Below are 23,223 nucleotides of genomic sequence, written 5' to 3'. Positions count from 1 at the left end.
GGTTCTTCTTTGGTACCGGTATGATGGTGGTCTTCTTGAAGCAGGTGGGGACCTCGGAGTGGAGTAGGGATAGGTTAAAGATGTCTGTGAATACCTCTGCCAGCTGGTATGCGCAGGCTCTGAGTGCACGACCAGGGATCCCGTCCGGGCCCGTCTCCTTCCGTGGGTTCACTTTCAGGAAGGCCGATCTGACTTCGGAAACTGTGATGGTGGGTATGGGTGAATTATGGGTTTCTGGGGCACTCGACAGCGGATTGTTGGTTACCTGCTCAAACCAAGCATAGAATGCATTAAGTTCATCGGGGAGGGGTGCGCTGCTGCCAGAGATACTGTTCGGCTTCACTTTGTAGCCCGTTATGTTGTTTAGTCCTTGCCACAACCGCTGAGAGTCTGTCTGTGACTCTAGCTTAGTTTGATATTCTCTCTTGGCATCTCGGATGGCTTTGCAGAGGTCGTACCTGGATTTCTTGTATAGGACAGGGTCGTCTGCCTTGAACGCCTCAGATCTGTCCTTCAGTAGGGAGTCAATCTCGCGGTTGAGCCATGGTTTCCGGTTGGGGAACGTACGTACTGCTTTCTTTGGCACGCAGTCGTCCACACATTTGCTGATGGTGGCGGTGGTGGCATACTCATTTAAGTTAGTCGCTGAGTTCTTAAATATGGACCAGTCCACTGTCTCTAAGCAGTCACGTAAGAGCTCTTCTGTCTCCCTGGACCAGCACTGCACAACCTTCTTAGATGGATTCTCCCGCTTGAGTTTCTGCTTGTAAGCCGGGAGAAGGAGCACAGTCTTATGGTCTGATTTCCCAAAATGCGGTTGGGGGATGGAACGGTAGGCGCCCTTGATTTTTGAGTAGCAGTGGTGAAGAGTGTTGTCAAGAGCATTCATAGAGGCTGAATATCTTCTGAGCTCCGCACATTCCAAGCAAAATTGTGGCAGCAGAGCAGAAGGCCAAAGGGAATTCAGTGCCACAGCAGCAGCTGTGCAAACTCTTGGCACTTTGTGCTTATCGACCACTCTGTATAATGTGTTACAATGCAGCATGTATCGTCTGGATCTATGTTCTGCAATTTGTCTCAATTACCTCTGGTTGGGTGGGCAAAGGAGGAAGGAAGAAAGAAACTTTGTAGAACTTACCCTGAAGAGGCGCAATAAATTGGGAAAATAATAATGCAGATTGCACACACTCTGTGGAATGAACGAAACAATCAGTGCCTTTTGTATGGTGTTCAGATGGAAATGAAGCACTCGCTCTTCAGATTATATTTTCTTCATATCGATTCTTTGTGCTAAAGGAAAACAATTATTGATTTTAAGAGAAAGGAATTGCAGCCATGATTACACTCAATCGAGAGATGAGTGGTGATTTGGCTGCAGAACTATTATGGGGAGACTGTGCATTGATTTTGCTTGGTGATAGAAATTTCAGCTCTGGTTAGATTTCAATCTTGAAAGTTATACCTCAAGCAGACGGTAATCTGTCTGTGGAGAATTGAAATGGGGACAAAGGTCATTGGTGACAAGGTGAATAGCTGGACTGCAGTACCTGGCTGGGGTATTGACTGCAGCCATTTAATGGACCAGCTATGAAGCTGTTTATCTATCTCACCGTTCACTGCAGGAGCTGGGAAGCAGTCAGTGAGCCAGGTAAACCCTTTAGGGAAGATTTGTGTTTGAGATACAGCCAGTTATTCTGTCCACTGCGAGCAGGCAGGGTATACCACACCTGCTTTTATTCTCAATGGAGTTGACAATTAAATGGGGGGATAAATGGGCATCATCAGGCCTGAACCTACCCTGTTCCTTGGAGCACAATGAACTGTACAAGAATGGTCCAGGTGAAGTCAAAGGAGATGTTGAAGAAATCCAGGGACAGATTTCCGAAGATTGCCACACCCTGAATGATGCTCACTGTCCAGGCTTACACATGGGAGGAAATCACAGGACAGTGACTCATGCATTTAGTACAGGGCACTGAGCCAGGTTGTGCAATAGGAAAGAGCGTTAAAAATACTTTCAGAGGGCAGCACGGTGGCCTAGTGGTTAGCACAACCGCCTCACGGCGCTGAGGTCCCAGGTTCGATCCCGGCTCTGGGTCACTGTCCGTGTGGAGTTTGCACGTTCTCCCCGTGTCTGCGTGGGTTTCGCCCCCACAACCCAAAAATGTGCAGAGTAGGTGGATTGGCCACGCTAAATTGCCCCTTAATTGGAAAAAATAATTGGCTAATCTAAATTAAAAAAAAAAATACTTTCAGGGGGAGTGGGACTATCTATGGGAGGTGCTCGGACGGTTTGGGTTCGGGGAGGGATTGGTGGATTGGATCAAATTATTATATCAGGCCCCGAGGGCCAGCATCAGGACCAACAGAGAAGTGTCGGAGTACTTTAGGTTGTACCGAGGGACCAGACAGGGCTGCCCGCTCTCCCCGCTGCTGTTTGCGGTGGCCATAGAGCCGCTGGCGATTGCGCTGAGAGCCGCAGAGGGTTGGAAGGGGATGGTGAGGGGCGGGATTGAACACAGGGTTTCTCTTTATGCAGACGACCTGCTCCTGTATGTGTCGGACCCAATGGCCGGGATGGGAACTATACTGGGAATGCTGAGGAAGTTCGGCCAGTTCTCAGGATACAAATTAAATACGGTCAAGAGTGAAATGTTTGTGGTCCAGGCAAGGGGCCAGGAGAACAGATTGAGAGGGCTACCGTTTAGGCTGGTTGAGGAAAATTTCCGGTATTTGGGAATCCAGGTGGCACGAGACTGGGGCAGGCTGCATAAGTTAAATTTGGCCAGGGTGGTGGAGCAAATGAAGGGAGAGTTTCGGAGATGGGATGCACTCCTGCTGTCGCTGGCAGGGAGGGTGCAGACTGTAAAGATGACAATCCTCCCTCGATTTTTGTTTATTTTTCAGTGCCTCCCGATCTTTATCCCACAGTCCTTCTTCAAAAGAGTTAATGGGCTGATCATGAGCTTTGTCTGGGCGGGAAAATCCCCGCGGGTGAAGAAGGCGATGTTGGAGAGAAACCGCAGCGAGGGAGGGCTGGCTTTGCCGAGTCTGATCAATTATTACTGGGCGGCCAACATTGCTATGATAAGGAAGTGGATGGTGGGTACGGGGTCTATTTGGGAGCGGGTGGAGGCGGCTTCGTGCAGGGGCTTCAGCTTGGAAGCCCTGGTCACGGCTCCTCTACCGCTGCCGCCGGCCAAGTACACCACCAGCCCGGTAGTGGTGGCGACCCTGCGGATATGGGGCCAGTGGAGGAGGCATGTGGTGGAGATGGGGGCGTCTGTCTGGGCGCCAATCTGCGACAACCATCGGTTTGCCCCTGGCAGTATGGATGGGGGGTTCCGAGCATGGCGGTGAGCGGGGGCGGGAAGGGTGGGTGATATGTTCCTGGAAGGGAGCTTTGCGAGTTTGAGGAGCTTGGAGGAGAAACTTGGGTTGGTAAGGGGAAATGATTTTAGATACCTACAGTTGCGGGACTTTGTTCGTAGACAGGTCCCATCTTTCCCACGCCTCCCGCTAATGGGGATCCTCGACAGAATAGCCTCTAGGAGGGAAGAAGGGGGGGGCAGAGTCTCGGGTATATATAAGGTGCTCATGAGGGAGGAAGGGTCCCAGACAGAGGAACTGAAACTTAAATGGGAGGAGGAGCTAGGCGGGGAAATGGAGGATGGGCTGTGGGCAGAGGCCCTGAGTAGGGTACATTCGACCGCGACATGTGCTAGGCTCGGGCTGATCCAATTTAAGGTCGTTCACCGGGCCCATATGACGGTGGCTCGGATCAGCAAATTTTTCGGGATAGAGGACAAATGCACTAGGTGCGCGGGAGGACCAGCGAACCATGTTCACATGTTTTGGGCATGCCCTAAGCTGAGGGGGTACTGGGAGGGATTTGCGGGGGTCATGTCCCAGGTGCTAAAAACAAAGGTGGTGATGAGTCCAGGGGTGGCAATTTTTGGGGTTTCGGAAGACCCGGGGGGTCCAGGGGGAGAAAGAGGCCGATGTTTTGGCCTTTGCTTCCCTGATAGCCCGGCGACGAATATTATTGGCATGGAGGGACTCAAAGCCCCCGAAGACTGAGTGGTGGCTTGCGGACATGTCGAGTTTCCTGGGGATGGAAAAAATTAAGTTCGCCTTGAGGGGATCTGTGCAGGGGTTCACCCGGAGGTGGCAACCATTTATTGACTTCTTTGCGGGAGAGTGAGCGTCAGCAGGGGGGGAGGGGGGGGGGTAGAGTAGAGTAGGAGGGAAAATATGGGGGGTAGTACCGGTAGGAGGGGAGCGGGCTTGTGCAATATGTTACGATGGAAGTATTGAAAGTACGTGGATGTTTGCACATTTTTGCCTTTTTTGCTTCCTTTCTGATGATGTCTGTAACTGTTTATAAAGCCAAAAACTACCTCAATAAAATTGTTTATTAAAAATTAAATACTTTCAGGGCCGGATATTTATGGGGAGGGAGCAGGATGACTGCCAGAAGCCTGTAGGAAACCCAGACATTTACTGAACATGAAAGTCCTGCCACATTTAAAGCAGAACTCTGTTTACATTCTTCTTCTTTCCTTTCCTGTCTATCAAGTGGTCAGATTGAGAGATGGGGAGGAGGAGGTGGGTGGTCAGGTTTCACGGCTGGGGACACGAAGGGGAGGGAGAGAAGGAGAGAGATTGCATGGCGGTGGGAGGGATATCATGGTGGGTGAGGCAGAGCACTGTGGAGGGAAGAGAGGCTGTCAGATGGTGTCAGGTTAGCACAGGAGGCTGGTGAAGGAAAAATACACCTCCAGCTCCACAAACAGTGTTGGGAAGACACTTACCTTGGTTCTAGGTGGTGGTTCCTATCACCCTTTAGCTGCTGGGTCTCTCAAGCACCGTAAAGCCCACCCCAAAGCTGCTCAATGAAAATGGCTGTTAAAATCTGAAACATGCACTTTCATTCTAATTATTGACCCACCTCTTGAGAGCAGCTTATTCACTCAGAACGCAATCCACCCAGATACGCACATTCGCAATTGTGCATTCTCATAATTATAATTTTGCAGCATTATGTTTCATCTTTGGGAGCTTGGTGGGCAAATGTTCAGAAAGACCAAAAACTTTGACCTTTTAGAATCTCAGGCAGAAGAGTTTTTCATAACAATCCTGTAAATCGGATTTTGGGACCCTGAGGTCTGTATTCTGGTTCTTGAGTTACACAGATTAATTAATGTTGCACCAAAGAGGCCAAAGGCTGGTTCCTGATACTGGCTTCCCGCAATCTGAGTTAAAAGATCAATATAGAGATTAGAGACAACTGGATTAGACACAGAGACAACACTCCAGGCCTTCAGCACACACCTCAGTCTGTGACTCCATTGGACTAATGAATGCTTTTATTACAGGGAATATAACCAAGGTTCTTGCCACAGAGTGGATTTTCAAATGTAGTTGAGACAGTCGTTGTGTGTGGGGAGTGGGTTGGTTGTTAGCATGTTTTGACCCACATTATTTTGGCCTTTGCGTGTTGCTGCAACAAAATAAAGCAGACAATGAACTGCACAGTCCAGTTTCCACTGGCAAAGGCAATGTGGTTATAGTTAGAAGCACATCGGGGTGACATCTACCAGTCACTCATTGTCCATTGACTTGTACTTTTGTGACATCAGTCAAGAAATGTGTTTCTGGTCATTCTCTGTTGGTGATGGCTCTCAAACAGATTTCTATTCTGATCAAGGCGCGGCAATGGGGATGTTGTGATTGATACATCACCCTGAGTTCCTGCTCCTGCCCACCATCCAGTGCCTACTGCTTAAAAATGCGTATGGATGCCAAGCAAAGGACAGGGGGCTGGATTTTCTGTTGACCGACGCAGATATCGTAATTGGCGATTGGGTGGAGAATTGACTCCGCCACCCAAATTGGGGCAGGCGACGGTTTTGACGGCGGACAGCCATGCTCCGCCCCCTCAGAAATAGCGTTGACGTGTCATCAGCCGGCCTATCAGCGATGCTCCGCCCCTGATGGGCTGAGTTCCCGATGGCACAGGAAACGTGCGGTCTCAGTGGTCGGGAACTAGGTGTGGCAGCTACGGACTGTGCTCAGGACCGCCACACTCGGCCGGGATTGTGCTGCTAGCCGGGGGGTGTTCCACGAGGACTGGGGGGGGATTGGTGAGGAGTGGCCAGGGTGTGGCCTGTGGAGTCGCAGATGGCAGGTCGGGCGTGACCGCTGCAGGTCGGCAGCCGTGCACATCCGCGGCGAGGGACCTGGCCATTTTCGGTGCGGGAGCCGGGAACTTCACCTGGCGTCGCTGCTAGTCCCTCACTGGTCCCGGAATCAGTGAGGGGTCGGCGCCGATTTTTTCATTGTAAACCTCCAGCGAATTCTCCATCCGAGTCGGCACTTAGCCGCTGAAACAGAGAATCCATCCCAGAATCTGGCCGGACAGAGATACCTTCCATTGTCAAACAACCAGCACTCACAGACTTACCTACCGGCGGACACATGAAGAATGCTATATTGGACGATACAGGTTATTACTGCCCTTGAAGCTGTATCCTGGGCAGGAGAGGTCACGGCTTTTACTCACACTGGGACATTTCTCAGTTGGTTGTAATCTCGTCTCTGAGATACAATATTCTAGGTGCAGGTTCCACTCCAGGGCTTGAGAGTAAAAATCAAGGCTGACACTCCAGTGCAGTACTGAGGGAGGCACTGCACTGTGAAAGGTGCTGTCCTTTGAGTGAGATGTTAAACCAAGGCCGATTTGCCTGTTTGATTTAAAACATCCCAAATGGCACCTATTTGAAGATGAGCTGAATGGTTATCCTGGTTGTTAATTATCCCTCAATCATCACAAATAAAGAATGGGCGGAATCTTACCAGAATGTGGCAAAGTGTCAGGCTCAGACACAAAACGGGTGTGGAACTCTCCTGTTGTACTGACCAGGGCCGGGATTCTTCGTCCCGCCAGCCCCTTTTTGCAGCTCGACGCGTCCCCATCAGCAGCCGGATCCTCCATTCCTGCAGCTGGCCAATGGGTTTACCATTGTGGCGACCCTACGCCGTTGGGAAACCCGCGGGCATGGGTGCACTGCCGGCGAAGCGGAGCATCCTGGCGACTGAGATCCCGAAGCAGTTTCCTCACCAAATCTTGAGCTTCTCAGCCAAAACATGGGCATGGTTTACACTGTGACTCTGGCGGCGTAGAGCCCCATAGAGCCGACAACTGACACCAAAGAGATCGGAGCACCATCTTTAGCAACTCCCAGCTCCCATCACAGAGGTATTGGGGGCTTTTCCCCCACACCCACCGCTGGCATTGAACCCCCTCACTAACACCGGAGAAGTATAGCCAGCACACCCTCCCACCCCAAATAGGGCTCCCATTAGGGCCCGCCCTTGTCCCCAGTACAGATTGGCACCATGCCAACTTGGCAGTGCTAACCTATGATGGGGGCAGTGCTGTCATGCCCCCCCCCCCTCCCTAGTGCGGCTATTCACACCTCTGCACCCTCGACTGCCTCACTTCTGTAGTAAATGCCACACCGGCGAGGTATGAATATTTAGAGGGCGAGAGAGGGCACTAATAATATTTAAATTAACACATAAATATTAAAATAATGTTCACGCCCTTCAGGAGTGTGAGTCTCGTGATGTCGCTGGCAAGGGGCAGGGAAAATCAGGAAACATGATCTCTCCTGTTAGAATCACGTTTCCCGATTCCCGCGGAATTTCGTTCCCGCGCCACCGATCTGCGCACTCGAGGTCGCCCCCAATTATCTGGTGAAATGAAATGAAAATGTCATTGTTTTTTGCAAAAATTTACTGACTGCAATTTGTCAGCTGCATTTCCTGTACTACAATCGTACTACACTTCAAAAGTAGCTCATTGACTGTGAAATACATATAGAAAAACAAGTATTTGTTCATTCAATTGGACCATGTTTGTGCTGGATTGGGATCGACAGTACCCCAGGTGTCTAAACTATTTCCTTGATTTTTCTTCACATTTTTGTAGTTAAATCTGAAATATCATTTTATTCACAAATGAAAGTCAGTATCTGAGGAGGAAGGACAAAGAAATAGAACATACCAGCCTTTGCCACACCAGTTGATTGGATATTTTCTATATAGTCCACTAATTCTGAAACAACGGGGGTGAGTTTGATCTACTTTCTCTGTCCATGAGAAAGTCGGCACAGGCCCAAAGTCCACAGAGAAATGGAAAACGTGATTCTCTGTGGCGTGATTGGCTTTTGGCATCTCCCCCCCCCCCCCCCCCCCCCCCCCCCCCCCCAACCCCAACCGGTGGAGTAGTGCGAATTGTCCCGCGGGAGCCCGGGAACCTCATACATCAGCACTCACTCCACACCTTTCCCCTCATGGATCCTTGACTCAGCGCCGATGTCATTTATAGCAAGGCCGGCCAGGTGTGAGGCAGTCGAGGGGATCGCTCCGGGGCGCAGAGGTAAGTACAGCCCCCGGAGTTGGTAATAATAATAATTTTTATTAGAGTCACAAGTAAGTTTACATTAACAGTACAATGAAGTTACTGTGAAAATCCCCTAGTCGCCACACTACGGCGACTTTTCAGATATACTGAGGGAGAATTCAGAATGTCCAATTCGACTAACAGCACGTCTTTCGGGACTTGTGGGCGGAATCCGGAGCACCGGGAGGAAACCCCGCAGGCATGGGGAGACCCTGCAGACTCCACACAGACAGTGACCCAAGCTGGGCACTGACACTCCTTAAAGATGGCGCCCTGATCTGTTTGAAGCCAGTTCCTGGCTCTAAGAGTCACTGCCTCACCAGCATGATGGTGTTAACTACAGCCACTCGCTTTTTTTTTTACAAGAGGCTCAGGATTCACTCTGTGGGTGGCACGGTAGCACAGTAGTTAGAACTGTTGATTCACAGTGCCAGGGACCCAGGTTCGATTCCCGGCTTGGGTCACTGTTTCTCAGATTTTCACAGTAACTTGGATAGATGGATGTGTAAATTGTCACGTGTACCGAGGTACAGTGAAAAGTATTGTATTCTCCAGCAGTGTCTTGGAGGTTGATCTTCAATTCTGGGAAGCTCCAGGCCAATTCTGGTGGGATGGCACCCCTACATATACTGTTTAACATTAGGGGATTTACATCTGCAGCTGGATGACTTTGTGGTTCATTTGTTAGGTGTCTCCTGAGTGGTTCTGAACCAGATAGACCAAAGCTCCAAGGTCAGGCCTACATCTCCAAAACTCGATGAGGAAGTGACATTCAGTGAGAATTTCCTCCAGGTTTGTTCTGCTTCATAACATGTGTAAAAGGACTTCCTCTTGATGGTGCACTGCTGAATCAGGAGGAACACCCCATGAATCACTTTCATACAAGAACATATCCTTAAATAGATTGTGCAATTGAATGATTATGATGATACGTTTCATGGCCTTGCAGAATAACATTGAGTTATTCTGTGTTTCACATTTTGTCACGTAGTTAATGGTCACTATGGATTTGAACTCTTGAAGTCAAGGAAAGTAATTGCTATTTTAATATTTAACATTTTGTGTGGTTGTGGAATGCAATGGTTTTTCTCCTTTCAAGGAAAGTGGCATCGTATTCTCCATCTCCATAGAACATAGAACATAGAACAGTACAGCACAGAACAGGCCCTTCGGCCCTCGATGTTGTGCCGAGCAATGATCACCCCACTTAAACCCACGTAACCCATATACCCGTAACCCAACTAACCCTACACTACGGGCAATTTAGCATGGCCAATCCACCTAACCCGCACATCTTTGGACTGTGGGAGGAAACCGGAGCACCCGGAGGAAACCCACGCACACACGGGGAGGACCTGCAGACTCCACACAGACAGTGACCCAGCCGGGAATCGAACCTGGGACCCTGGAGCTGTGAAGCATTGATGCTAACCACCATGCTACCGTGAGGCTATCCCAAGGGGATCCTTTCCAATTGCCCTTGAACCAAATGGCTTGGTTGGCCATTTCTGAGGGCATTTAAGAGTCAACCACCTTGCTGTAGATCTGGAGTCACATGTGGCCAGACTAGGTCAGAATGGCAGATTTCCTTCCCGAAAGATTAGTGACCCAGATGGGTTTTTGATTGACCAATTGTTTGGAAAGGCTGTCCAAATTTCAACTGACTACTGTGTGTTAGATGCTGGAAACATGTTGGTGCCCTTTATGCCCAATGTTACTGTGGTTATACCAACATCACCACACTTATTACTGCGATATTTGAATGCATCCACTATTTTTCGGCCTTTGTGTTCAATGGCTGTCATTGCTTTTGGTCAAACTGCCAGTGGCCCGGTCAAATGTAGCCACCAACAAGTTGCCCCACCCAGCACCCTTAACCCCCCCCTGCTCCAACCCTCCCCACCCTCCACCAGATGATCTCTCTGGCCCAGTTGTTCCTTCCAGCAATGCTGTAACAGTGGGTATCTCCACTGATACTTATCTAGTGGTAACTCTCTTCTGGGCCAGGTTTCCTGGCCACAACATTAGCACTAAACTGTTTCAGTAAAAGATGTTCAGGTCTGGCCTGTGGAGAGGATTTCTTTTGAAGTCCGATGCTTAAAAAAGGGGGCAGGCTGAAGGCAAGATTCCTTCCTTAGACAAAGTTCAAGTTAAAGTCCTCATCACAGGGGGATCCTTTCCCAACTATAAGGGATCTGACAGGTCTGAGGTTTATGGAGCTAAAAAAACAGAAGCAACAAACACAAAGATGGACTTCAAATTTTTCAGTGCCATTTTCTTCTTCAAATTGATACTCGAGGAAGAATGGGTTTGTTTTATTATTCAATTGCGAAGGGATGGGGAGAACAAATAAAAAATCCACAGTAGTTGCTAATGTCTCTTTCATTCTTCATATATAGAAATTAGGACAAGCAGGAAGCCTTCAGACACCTATAATACTGTTTTCCTTGTGCCTTGGTGCCAATGCTGTGCTAACTGCGTTGTTTACATTCGGCTAGAAAGCTAAAGTGGTTTATATTGGGCTGGAGCCAGGACTGTTTTGAGGAGTGCACAGAACCCATGACCTTTATGATCCTCTCTGCAGTGTCCTGGTTACGATAGGCACTGTCGAAAGGAACCTGGGTGAGCACTAGGTGCCAACTGGATCTTAAGCCCTTGGTACTTGCTAACAGCCAAGAGTATCTGAGGTCAGCTAAATCTTTGCATACACCTCCAATTCCTAGTGCGAGGCTGGTGCTGGTGGGTTTAGGGATTATATCTTTTCGTGTGTCACAAATCCTCTGAAGGCAAAAATCGAACCTCAAATATTACTGCAAACCCATTAAAGTAGCAGCAAAGCACGTAACAAATGTCCTATTTCTGGTACAGTATGTTAAAGTGTTACTTGGTAACAACAGTCAAGATGGGATCATAAGGCATTCTGGGGAACAATGCTAAAATGAATTCCCACGCTCTCTCTCCACTGTTCTCTTCTATTCATTTTCTCATTGCTACCATTCATGTTGGAAACCAGAAACATGAAATTCCCATGGCTGCAGGCAGCGAATCTATTCATCATATTTCCTTTTAAATGGAGACTCAAACGTTAGACGCAAATCTAGGTCTCTGTTGCTGTGGAATGATGAAGGCTGTGCTTGGTTCCATCTGAAATGCTGCTGACAGCCTGTGAACCACACTTTTACCACTGGCTGTACTCGAACACACTCTGATTTTGTTTCCAGTGACCCAAATCTCAAAGCTCCATTTGTCTGAATCTCAGTCTGAAACTACCATGTGGCATTCAGTAACCACCTGATAAAACAAATCCACAGTAGTTCAACTTAAAGATAGGACCCTATTCAAAACATGCAAATTTTCACCTTTATCCCCACCCCATCTCCTCACTGCAATATGTACACATATTCGTCCTTGACTTTACCTCACAATTCAAACATCAATATTGTCCTTGGCAACACCTAATTTCTCGGATAATACATTGCATATTGAGAGAGTTACCCATCAGTCACCAGGGTGCTGGTCAGCCATCTTGAAATTGATCCAATGAAGTGACGCCATTTTGGAGTTGGTGAACTTTTGAAGGTAATACCAAATTAGCAGCTGTTCTGTTTTCTTTATTCCAGAGCTCTGTTTGATCTTTCAACATGATAAAAAAAATGATTATGGGGTAATTGTCACATATCCACATGGTGAGGAGAAGCAGCAAGTTATTGTGAAGTCCATGCTCTCCTCTTTAAAAATGTCAACTGCATAATTAGCTATTTTTTTCAGTTTCCTCGGAAAACTCTGATTTTTCCAGCTTCAGCCAGTGAGTTTATTAATTTTGCTTCAAAATCTGCATCATGCACTCCAGTCTTTCGGAATTCTCCAGCATATCTGTTGTTCTCCCAGTAGTGGTGCCAGTTTCCTCTACTATCAGCACCAAATCCATACACATTCACCTGTGGAAGCAAACATAATGGGATTCAGTAAGACCTGTCTCACCCAACGTACAGTTCCTGTAACCTCACTGAATCTCTCCAACCTGCCTGATCAAAGCAGCTGATAGTCAACAATCTCTTGCAACCATATTTTTGGGGCTGGATTTTCCCGTCCCAAACCACGTGATCCTTGCACTGTTGGCTGGATTCGCTCTTCCTGCCGCTTGTCAATGGGACCCCACGCTGCCGGGAAACCCGATGGCGGAGATGCGGAAAGTGAATCGCGACGACCAGAGGATTCCGGCCACGGTGTCTAATCCCACATGATTAACCCCAACCAGGACAATCAGACAGGATGGAAAATGCACTTGGATCCTTCTTTCTGAAAGTGAGAGACCTGCGCTTGGTTTAATATAGCTCCCTCCTGATCCAGGGACTCAATGTTGCATTATGATGGTTATGACCAAAGTAGTCTCTGCCCCTTGAAATTATAGATCTGCTTCCAACAGTACAGGTTCTGTGCTGCGGTGTCTCTGTCCATATAGAATTGGTCTAATTATATTGTGAACAAATTTACCAACAAAAGATAATTATGTATTCCTGACTGTGTTGTTCTGGATTTGAATCTGAAAAGCTTGTACAGGCCAGATATAGTATCAGTGGCCTGCACAAATAGAACCATAGAATACGTCCAGTGCAGAAGGAGGCCATTCAGTACATCGAGTCTGCACTGACCCTCTAAGAGCACCTTACCTAGGCCCACTCCCCCACCCTATCCCCCTATTGCCCTAACCTCCATATCTTTAGATTCTAAGGGTCAATTTAGACCACCCAATCCCCATAACCTGCACATCTTTAGACTGGGGGACGGACAAGAAAGTGCCACTTAGGCCACCATTAGATTAGCCAAGATCTTATTGAATGATGAGACTAGCTCGAATCACAGTAGACCATTTTGCCCAATAATGCCCATTGGCCTCCTCCTGCTCCTATTTCTTAAGTTCAAAGGTCCTCTTGCCTCATTTGTGTAGCTGTCCCGTGTTTGAACCTTGTCTAGGCACAAACATTCTTCCCCCCAAAATCCTCAGATAATACAGATGGGGTGGAACATGGGTGAGGAAAATGTGTCCTGATTCCCACTGTGTTGTTGAAAATGAAATGAAATGAAAATCGCTTATTGTCACAAGTAGGCTTCAAATGACTGTGAAATTACTGTGAAAAGCCCCTTGTCGCCACATTCCGGCTCCTGTTCAGGGAGGCTGGTACGGGAATTGAACTGCTGGCCTGCCTTGGTCTGTTTTAGAAGCCAGCTATTTAGCCCTGTGCTGAACCCTGTCCTCCACAAGATGATTGAGATTAAGAATTTATGGAGTGTGATATAAATGGTGCAAATCTGCTTTCTACACTCTGGCCACACAGATATAAATTCAACAAAGCTTTTGTTTAAACATATCAATTCTGTGCTGAACTTATTGGTCTAACATGACTTGTATTACATGATATGCTACCTGTGACAGCAGGACAAACCCGGTTGTCTCTTCTTCCTAGACCCCTGAGAGTACAGGTTGTTGAGTAAATATACATGTGGATGCACAGGCCGATTCACCCGAAAAATGTCCAAATCTGGTTTAGATTTCTACCCCCCCCCCCCTTTCAGGATCCCCCTTCACATTTCCTGCTTTAGACTGCGGCACTTACCTCATCACAGATATGGAGAGCAAAAAACAGGACCAGCATTCCAGTGGACGGATATCTCCCATGATGCTCTGTCCAGTTGTCATGAATATACTTGAAGAATGCTGGGTTGTAGATTTGCACCTGAGTGAAGATTAAGGGTCAGACTTTAAACAGTAATTTTTAATCAGTTTAACCAGTGAAGATTGGGTGTCAATTTTAAACCACAGTTTTTAACCAATGTAATTACTGAAGGATGAAAATACTTCTATTTTCCCATTTTCTCCCTGCCTCTTTTGAGATCTGAGTCCTGCGAGGGTCCAGTTCCACAGGTGCTGAGAGCTGTTCAATACCTTGCTCAAGTGGTCATGCTTCACATGTCAGGGGCTGGATTTCTCCGCTCCGCCTGCCGCAAGAACACCACGGCCGAGAGGAGGACAATGGAGAAGTTTATTGACCTTGGGCGGGATTCTCTGCTCATTGGGCAGACGCGGCCAGATTATTTGCCCACTCCGGGCATCACAAATGAACCTGATGCTGTTGTCCCCTGAAGCATACACAGGCAGAACACTTTCCAGCCAGAGCACTGGATCAGGCGTGGGAACCCTGGTTGGCTTTCATCTCCCAAGTATTGCGTCATACACTGAGATCACACAAACTGTGGATCAAATTCTGCTTTAAACAGCTCTACTGAGCCCATTAAATGAAATATTTCACCTTCAGATTGCTGGGCATTTCTAAGTCTGGTAATACAGAGTGATTTTCTCACAATTATTGGGGACTAACGGTACAACAGAGGATCAAACAAAACTAAAGAGCTGGTTATTGACTTCAGCAAGCAAAGTACTGTACACACCCCTGTCAGCATCAACGAGGCCGAGGTGGAGATGGTTAACAGTTTCAAAATCCTAGGTGTGCACATCTCCAAAAATCTGACCTGGTCCACCCACGTTGGCGCTACCACCAAGAAAGCACAACAGCACCTATACTTCCTCAGGAAACTAAGGAAATTCAGCATGTCCGCATAAACTTTTACCAACTTTTACAGATGCACCATAGAAAGGATCCTATCTGGCTGCATCGCAGCCTGGTATGGAAACTGCTCGGCCCAGGACCGCAAGATAATTCAGAGAATTGTGGACACAGCCCAATCCATCACACAAACCTGCCTCCCATCCACTGACTCCAACTACACCTCCTGCTGCCTGGGGAAAGCGGGCAGCATAATCAAAGACCCCTCCCACCCGGCTCCTACCACTAAGTGGTAAGGAGATGAAATCTTCGGTGAAGGTATGGGTTATACTGGGGGATAACTTGAAAATATAGTTTGACCTGAATAGCACCCACCGAAGCCTGCATCGGAGTCAGGGAGTGAGAATCCCTGTTCACCATTTAGAATTTCGGCCCTTTTTGGTATAGAGGGAATTCTAAGAATAGTGGTTAGTTTTCAACAACTAAGGTTAAAGCATACAAGGAGGCCATTCAGCCCATCATTCCTGTGTCACTTGGAAGAAGAACATTACAGCCTCATAGAATTTCATAGAATTTACAGTGCAGAAGGAGGCCATTCGGCCCATCGAGTCTGCCCTTACAAAGAGCACCCCACTCAAGCCCACTTATCTACCCTATCCCCGTAACCCGCACTTAACCTTTTTCGACACGAAGGACAATTTATCATGGCCAATCCACCTAACCTGCACATCTTTGGACTTTGGGAGGAAACCGGAGCACCAGGAGGAAACCCACGCACACATGGGGAGAACGTGCAGACTCCGCACAGACAGTGACCCAAGCTGGGATTCAAACCTGGGACCCTGGAGCTGTGAAGCAACTGTGCTAATGACTGTGCTACCGTGCTGCCCCAAACCCCGGTTTCCATTTCTTGGACCATAGCCTGCTAGTTTGCAGTACTTCAATTGCTTAAACGAGCACTTTTTTAATGAGTTGTGAATTTTTTCCCCCATCACCCTTTCAGGTAGTGAGTTCCAGACCCTCATCAACCTCTGGGTGAAAACGTTTCTCCTAAACTCTAATTAAATCCTTTTGCCAATTACTTTAAATCTATGCCCCCTTGTTATTAACCTCTTTGTTGACAGAAATAGAACCTTCTTACCCACTCCATCTCGACCCATTAACTTGAGACACCTGTATTAAATCTCCCTCAGCCACCTCTGTTCTAAGGATGACTGATACTGTGCCTTAGAACTTTTTCCAAGAATTTTCCCACCACTGAGATCAAGCAGACTGACCTGTAATTACCTGATTTATCCCTTCCTGCCTTGATAAGCATTGGTCCTCCAGGACCACACCTTCAGCCAGAGAGGATTGGAAATAACGGCCAATTTCCACTGTTTTCTCTCTTTCTTTTAACAACCTGTGAATTGTTTAATTCTGGTCTGGCAATAACTATTTTCAAAGACATTAAACCACTTAGTATTTTCTTTCTCACTGTGTTCATCCCAATCAATGTTCCATACTCCTCCCCCGAACTACAATATTTACATTGTCCTTATCCTTTCCTGAAGCCAATATTAGAAGAGACAAAACCTTGAGCGGATGAAGAATCCAGCCCTCAGTGTCATTTTGGAAGTGAGGTGGTGGCTGGGTGATTCCCGCCGTGTGGTTAGGTGTGATCCAGATCTGTATTCACCCGTACTTAGTTAGTTTTTTGGAGCTAGGGGAGTTTCTCCTGGGAAATCCCACATTTGATTTTCTTTCTGCAGTGGGGAACAAAAGATGGTGGCAAGACTGGCCTTTCAAAGATGGGGGCTCCATTTTTAAAGGGTGTCCAGATCCCAAAGTGAGTTTGAATGTCCCCCCCCCCCCCCACCACCCAGGCATGAGGGTGACCCAGCCCCCCACCAACCCCCCCCAAGTGAGCATACCCTGCTATGACGTTGCTGAGGGCCCCCCATTCGACCCCCACCCTTCCTGCCCCCCATTCCATGGGCATGCTCCCCTCAGGCCCCACCCCCATGGGTATGTGTATGTACTGTATAGAATTTCATAGATTATCATAGAATTTACAGTGCAGAAGGAGGCCATTCAGCCCATCGAGTCTGCATCGGCTCTTGGAAAGAGCACCCTACCCAAGGTCAACACCTCCACCCTATCCCCATAACCCAGTAACCCCACCCAACACTAAGGGCAATTTTGGACACTAAGGGCAATTTATCATGTCCAATCCACCTAACCTGCACATCTTTGGACTGTGGGAGGAAACCGGAGCACCCGGAGGAAACCCACGCACACACGGGGAGGATGTGCAGACTCCGCACAGACAGTGACCCAAGCCGGTAAACGTTCCCATAGCCGCCGAAAAATTCTTTTCACTATACTTTGGGAATGTGACAATAAATCAATAAGTCTCGAGTAGGCGGTGCATATTTAAATTAGCCTGATGACTCATTTAAATATGTCGATCACGATCACACCCAGTGAGGCTCAGCGCCTGGCACAAAACTCATTTTTGGCCTCTCCCGCTATGCACCCGGCGGAATGGGAGCGACACCGGGCACAACCCGATAGGAAAAAATCATGCACCTAATTTCAAAACGTTCTCTGCTGACACCAATCATTCGGATAAACTTTGGAGCCTTTTGGCCTTGCAATAATTGCCTCTAGCTGAACCTTATTTTTTGTCATCCAACATATGAATAAAAACCTAATACTGACTCACCTTGTCTTTATCCACTCGAAGAAACTGTTTGACAGGTGCATAGGTGCTGCAAATAAATAAGACACAGAAGTTGAATCTTGAAACTCAGAAGAATAGATTTTTATTAAAGTAAATTTCCACCCAATTTTCATCCTCCTATTGGAGCTGACTGTTGTTGCAACTTCCAGCTCGCTGATATCCCACTCAAGTGGCCATTCTTCATGTTTGGGGTGAGACAGTAGAATACAGTGCAAGTAGGATATTTGACTGTGGATGGCATCACAGTCAAGTTCAATTTGCTCTTCATCTGTTTGTTGCACACCAGTGTTGCCCAGCACAGGACACCCGGCGCTGACTGGCGATGGAACTTTGTGTGACTCAAGACCTATATGCACCAGGTCAATGGGAGAAGGTGCTGTAATGATGCCAAAATATTACAGTTTCCAGTGAAACAGAGGGAATGGAAGATTTACAGCTCTAATTAAATAGGTAGCCTGAGAAAACCAGAATCATAGAATTTCTACAGTGCAGAAGTTTCTATCTTGACCAGTACAGGCTTGGAGGGCCGAAGGGCCTGCTCCTCTTTGTTCAGGAGGCAATTTGGCCCATCAAATCTGCACTGACTCTCTGAAAGAGCACCCTACCCAAGCCCACTCCTAATCCCCGTCACCCCACCTAACCTGAACATCTTTGGACACTAAGGGGCATTTTATCATGACCAATCCACCGAACTTGCACATCTTTGGACTGTGGGAGGAAACCGGAGCACCCAAGGAACCTAACAGACACGGGGAGAATGTGCAAACTCCACACAGACAGTCACCAAAGGATGGGAATTCAACCTGGTTCCTGGCGTTGTGAGGCAACAGTGCAAACCACTGCGCCGTTCCAATGGAAACTACCATTAGGGGTAGATGTCATTTGGAGAAACATACTTGTTTCAGGAGAGCCCGTATGTGAGTCACAAAGAGCTATTAAAGTCTATTGGCCCTTGACAGACAGTATTTGGGTGATTCTGGATCATTCAGTCTAGATTTTCAGTGAATTTCAGTCAAATGTCAATCTCTGGCCTAGTTACAGGACATACTAAAAACGACAATCCTTTACAAACTTCAATCAACTATTTGACATTAAAATAGTAAGAATTTATGGGCTGGGATTCTCCGTTCTCCAAAGCTGCGGTCAGGAATCATAATCGGGTGGAGAATGGAACATGGTACGATAAACGGGCTAGGCGCCTGGCAGCAGACCCATGCCGTCTCCGCTCCCATGCCACCGCCTGTAGTGAGCTACCCGCTCCGCACCGTCAGGAACAATCAAAGTGCTGATTTGCATGCATCGGCATGCCATTAACAGCCCAAACTGATCTTTGGCTGTCAGGCAGAGCAGTTCAGGGTGAGAAGGTCACTTCAGAGTTTAAAACGTCTGACCAGGGTGATGCTGTTGAACAGGGTCTGCCTGATTTCACCATCCCAACAGTGATCTTCAGATTGCCCAGGGCTGGAAGGAGCAGTCCTGACACAGTACCCCATCACAGGGGAGGGTCCTGGAGTCAAGCCTTCACCCATAGCCAGCACTCACCCAGACCCTCAGAACCCTTGGTGAACTCACCTCTGCAGCCTTACAGCAGCAGGAAGGGCACATCAGCAATGAGAAGAACCCCATGACCCTCTTGGGGTTCAACACACCAGGTTAGGGTGTCACTGCCAGGGAGCAGTATACCATTGGTAATGCCATGGGGCTGAGACTGAAGGGGGTGGCTGAGTGTGACGGGACTAAGTGGGGATGGCTGATGAGCCATGGGGGTGGGGAGAGGGTTGGGTCACCCTCATGTGTGCATGTTGTGGGAGGTTTCCCGTTATTCCCATGGTGGGTCAGAGGATGCCCCTCCATGATGAGGGGTTGGGGGTGCTCCCCTTGTTAATGGGGGCAGGGGGGGGGGTTGATATTTGCACTGCGGGGGTCTGCCGCTGAAGTTTGAGATCGGAGTGCTCAAGCCGGAGAGTGACAGGAATCCAATGCACTGGCCGCTCTGCATATATTTGCATGCCCAAGGACTGTGACCCGCGCCTGGGGTTCCGAGATTCGCCACTGGCATGAGCACTTTGACTCCGGAACAGAGAATCCTGCCCATGATCTGTTGCCTTATGATTTCTCCCCTGCCCTTCTCTACTCCAGATGCTGATTGTTTCAGGAACTGTTCCAGGGTGAAAGTAGCCTTCTTGCAGGAAGTTATTCCTCCTCTTTGAATGTAGACTGTCAATTGTTAGTGTGGTGCCCACTCTCATTGGTCTCAAACCCCACAATTAGATTAGTGAGTGCAATCACCATGTCTTCATTGCTGCAGCAGTACATGGAATCACAACTCAGGATCCATACCTTTAATTCAGCAGGGTCACTTTCTGCTCACATTCACAGACTGCCAAAGGGGTAGGACGGTTAAGAGGCTGGATTTTTGATGCTAGGCAGTTAAATCAAATATTTGAGGGCAGCACGGTGGCGCTGGGGGTTAGCCCTGCTGCCTCACGGCGCCGAGGTCCCAGGTTCGATCCCGGCTCTGGGTCAATGTCCGTGTGGAGTTTGCACATTCTCCCCGTGTTTGCATGGGTTTCGCCCCCACAACCCAAAGATGTGCAAGCTAGGTGGATTGGCCAAGCTAAATTGCTCCTTAATTGGAAAAAATGAATTGGGTACTTAAATTTATATTTTAAAAAATCAAATATTTGAATATATCTGTCTGTTTTGCCTCATTAACTGATATTTATAAATATGCAAATTATGTATTGAGAATGTAGAAGGACTGAAGCTGAAATATGGAGGAATTATACGATTTGTGCAGCAACATAAGGAATAAAGTTTGAATATATGCTTAAGTACTTTTATGTTAATAATACTGTGGGCTCTATTGTGTGTGAGAGAAAACATTATTCATGGCGCTAATGCCTTTTTATACAGTCACCTGTAAGCAGTCCTCAATTTTCTCACCTCAAAGCACCAAATCTGGATGGACAACAGCCCTCAAGTAGTTTACTTAAATGTTCATGAATTATAGAAGACCCTCGACCATGAATTTTGATCAGCCGTTTGATCTTGTAAGCATCACAGTCCAGTTGTGCTCACATTAAGGTTTACACAGAAGAACTTTCCAGAAAGTGATTCTCAATTAGAAATCAGCACCAGAAACACTGGCTGATTTGTTTCTTCCTATTGCAGCACCCCAATTGCTGTTAATATTAACCACCTTGAATACTGTGGTTCCTCGTTAGTATAATGGTTAGTATCCCCGCCTGTCACGTGGGATACTGGGGTTCAATTCCCCAACGGGTGTTTTGAAATGGTTCCATAGTGTAGTGGATATCACGTTTGCTTTACACGCAGAAGATCATGAGTTTGAGCTCCAGTGGAATCGTCACTGCTTCTGGACAAATAATTGGCAATTTAATTAAATTGAGATAAAAATGAAGTACTACTATTCCTCGCTCTGTATTCTCTCTTTTTTTATAATTTAAAGTATCCAATTATTTTTATTTTCCCAGTTACGGGGCAATTTTAATGTGGCCAATCGACCCAGCCTGCAAATCTTTGGGTTGTGGGAGTGAGACCCACACGGGCAGTGATCCGGGGCCGGGATCAAACCTGGGTCCTTGGTGCCGTGAGGCAGCAGTGCACCAATGTGCCGCCCTTATTGCTCTGCACTCTCAATGTATTGCCAAAAGCCATACCACACAAGAGGGGGGGGGGGGGGGGGGTGTGCTGTGTAGGTGTAGCTAAACTTACTCCACTTTAAAATCTAACCTTTATAATGAGAGGGCTAACATTCCATTCGCCTTTTTGATACATTTTTGTACCTGATTACTATTTTTTTCCCTTCCCAATTAAGGGACAGATTAGCAAGGACAATCCACCTACCCTGCAAAACTTTGAGCTGTGGGCGTGAGACCCACGCAGGCACAGGGAGAATGTGCAAACCCCACAGGGACAGTGACCTGGGGTCAGGATCAAACCCGGGTTCTTGGTGCTGTGCTGGTTACTATATTTTAGTGATCTGTGTACCTGGACCTACATTTCTTTGGACCTCCAATATGCCTAACCTTTCGCTATTTAAATAAAATTTAGATCTATCCTTTTTTGTTCCAAAATGGATGACACCACATCTACTTGCAATGAAATACATCTGCCAGTTTTGTTCACTCACTTACTCTATCAATGTCTCTTTTAATTTTATGCTGCCAACAAAGCACCGCAAATGTGTCATTGGCAAAGTTACTCAAGTCATTAATAAATGTACACTTATGTACAGATTAGCTCCAGCACAAATCCTCGTGAGACACCACTAGTCACTTCCTTCCAATTCAAGTGACATCCTTGTTCTGTCTTCAACTGCCTAACCAATCCCCTAAGCAGGTCTATAATTTTCCTTATATTTTAGCTAAGTTTTCTATTTGGAACCTTATCAAATTGCTTCTGGAAGTCTGTACAAACTACATCCATGACATTCTACTGTGTATTAGTTACTTCCTTCAAAAATTCCACTGGGTTCAGTAAGTATACCCTCCCCTTTACAAATCCATATTGTCCCCCCTAATCACCTCAATTTTTATAAGTGCTGAGTCACTTTGCTCTTAAGTACAGATTTGAATACCTTTCCCATAATGTTAGTCCAACAGGTCTATCATTTTTCAGGATTTTTTCCCCCTATCCCCTTCCTTCAATAATGGACAGTAAGAAGTCTTACAACACCAGGTTAAAGTCCAACAGGTTTGTTTCAAACACAAGCTTTCGGAGCGCAGCTCCTTCCTCAGGTGAATAACTTTTACAATTTTCCAATTTCCAATTTTCCAATCTAAAAAAGGGATAATTCTTGAAATAGACTGTGGTTAAAGCATCTGTAATTCCCTCATCTATTTCCTTTAAAACCTCAAGGTGAAAACCATCAAGTCCGGAGGATTCATCAGTCTTTCGTGCCATTGTTTTTTTAATATGGTTTTCTTGAGAGAGGAGGTTGGAGCCATTTAAGGGGTGATCATTCTTTTGTTCCCTATATAATGTCTAATTGCCTACCATCCAGTCAGTAGAATGACTATGCTATAATTGCTGAATGTTATCCTGACCATCTACATTTCCTGTCTCCCTCACCCAATATTGCCAATTTCATTATCCAGCTCAGTCTGAAAGAGCAGAGTTAACTGTTAACTGAATGAATCATGCACATCAACGTTTAGCAGAGTGGCAGTAAATTCTTCTTTAATGGAAGAGGAAACGTGGCAGATTGCTATGGTATAATGTAATTAATGTTCTTGGAGGACTTGTCAGATTAATGTCGCTAATAAAAAAAGTCTGCATCCAATTTCAATTGAGAAATCAAATATTTTCAGGGGCAGCACAGCGGCGCAACGGTTAGCATTGTTGCCTCAAGGCGCTGAGGACTTGGGTCTGATCCTGGGCCCCGGGTCACTGTCCGTGTGGCGTTTGCACATTCTCCCCGTGTCTGCATGGGTCTCACC

The 23,223-nt window shown here is 47.1% G+C and overlaps 1 protein-coding gene across 1 annotated transcript in view; it reads right to left on the bottom strand.

Moving 5' to 3' along the window:
- Positions 1-10,719: 10,719 nt before the first annotated feature.
- The window catches only part of st3gal2 (ST3 beta-galactoside alpha-2,3-sialyltransferase 2), a 510,319-nt gene continuing 497,815 nt past the window's right edge, over positions 10,720-23,223 (bottom strand). Inside the window, exons 7-9 of the mRNA XM_038807114.1 lie at positions 17,741-17,786; positions 14,086-14,205; positions 10,720-12,408 (exon numbers count right to left, since the gene is read on the bottom strand). Coding sequence (XP_038663042.1) covers positions 12,235-12,408; positions 14,086-14,205; positions 17,741-17,786 — 340 coding nt within the window. The 3' untranslated portion in view covers positions 10,720-12,234. The remainder of the gene's footprint in view (positions 12,409-14,085; positions 14,206-17,740; positions 17,787-23,223) is intronic.

Source organism: Scyliorhinus canicula, chromosome 9 (genome assembly GCF_902713615.1).
Source record: "Scyliorhinus canicula chromosome 9, sScyCan1.1, whole genome shotgun sequence".
Taxonomy (NCBI): domain Eukaryota; kingdom Metazoa; phylum Chordata; class Chondrichthyes; order Carcharhiniformes; family Scyliorhinidae; genus Scyliorhinus; species Scyliorhinus canicula.
This window is presented reverse-complemented; position numbering and strand designations above follow the sequence as displayed.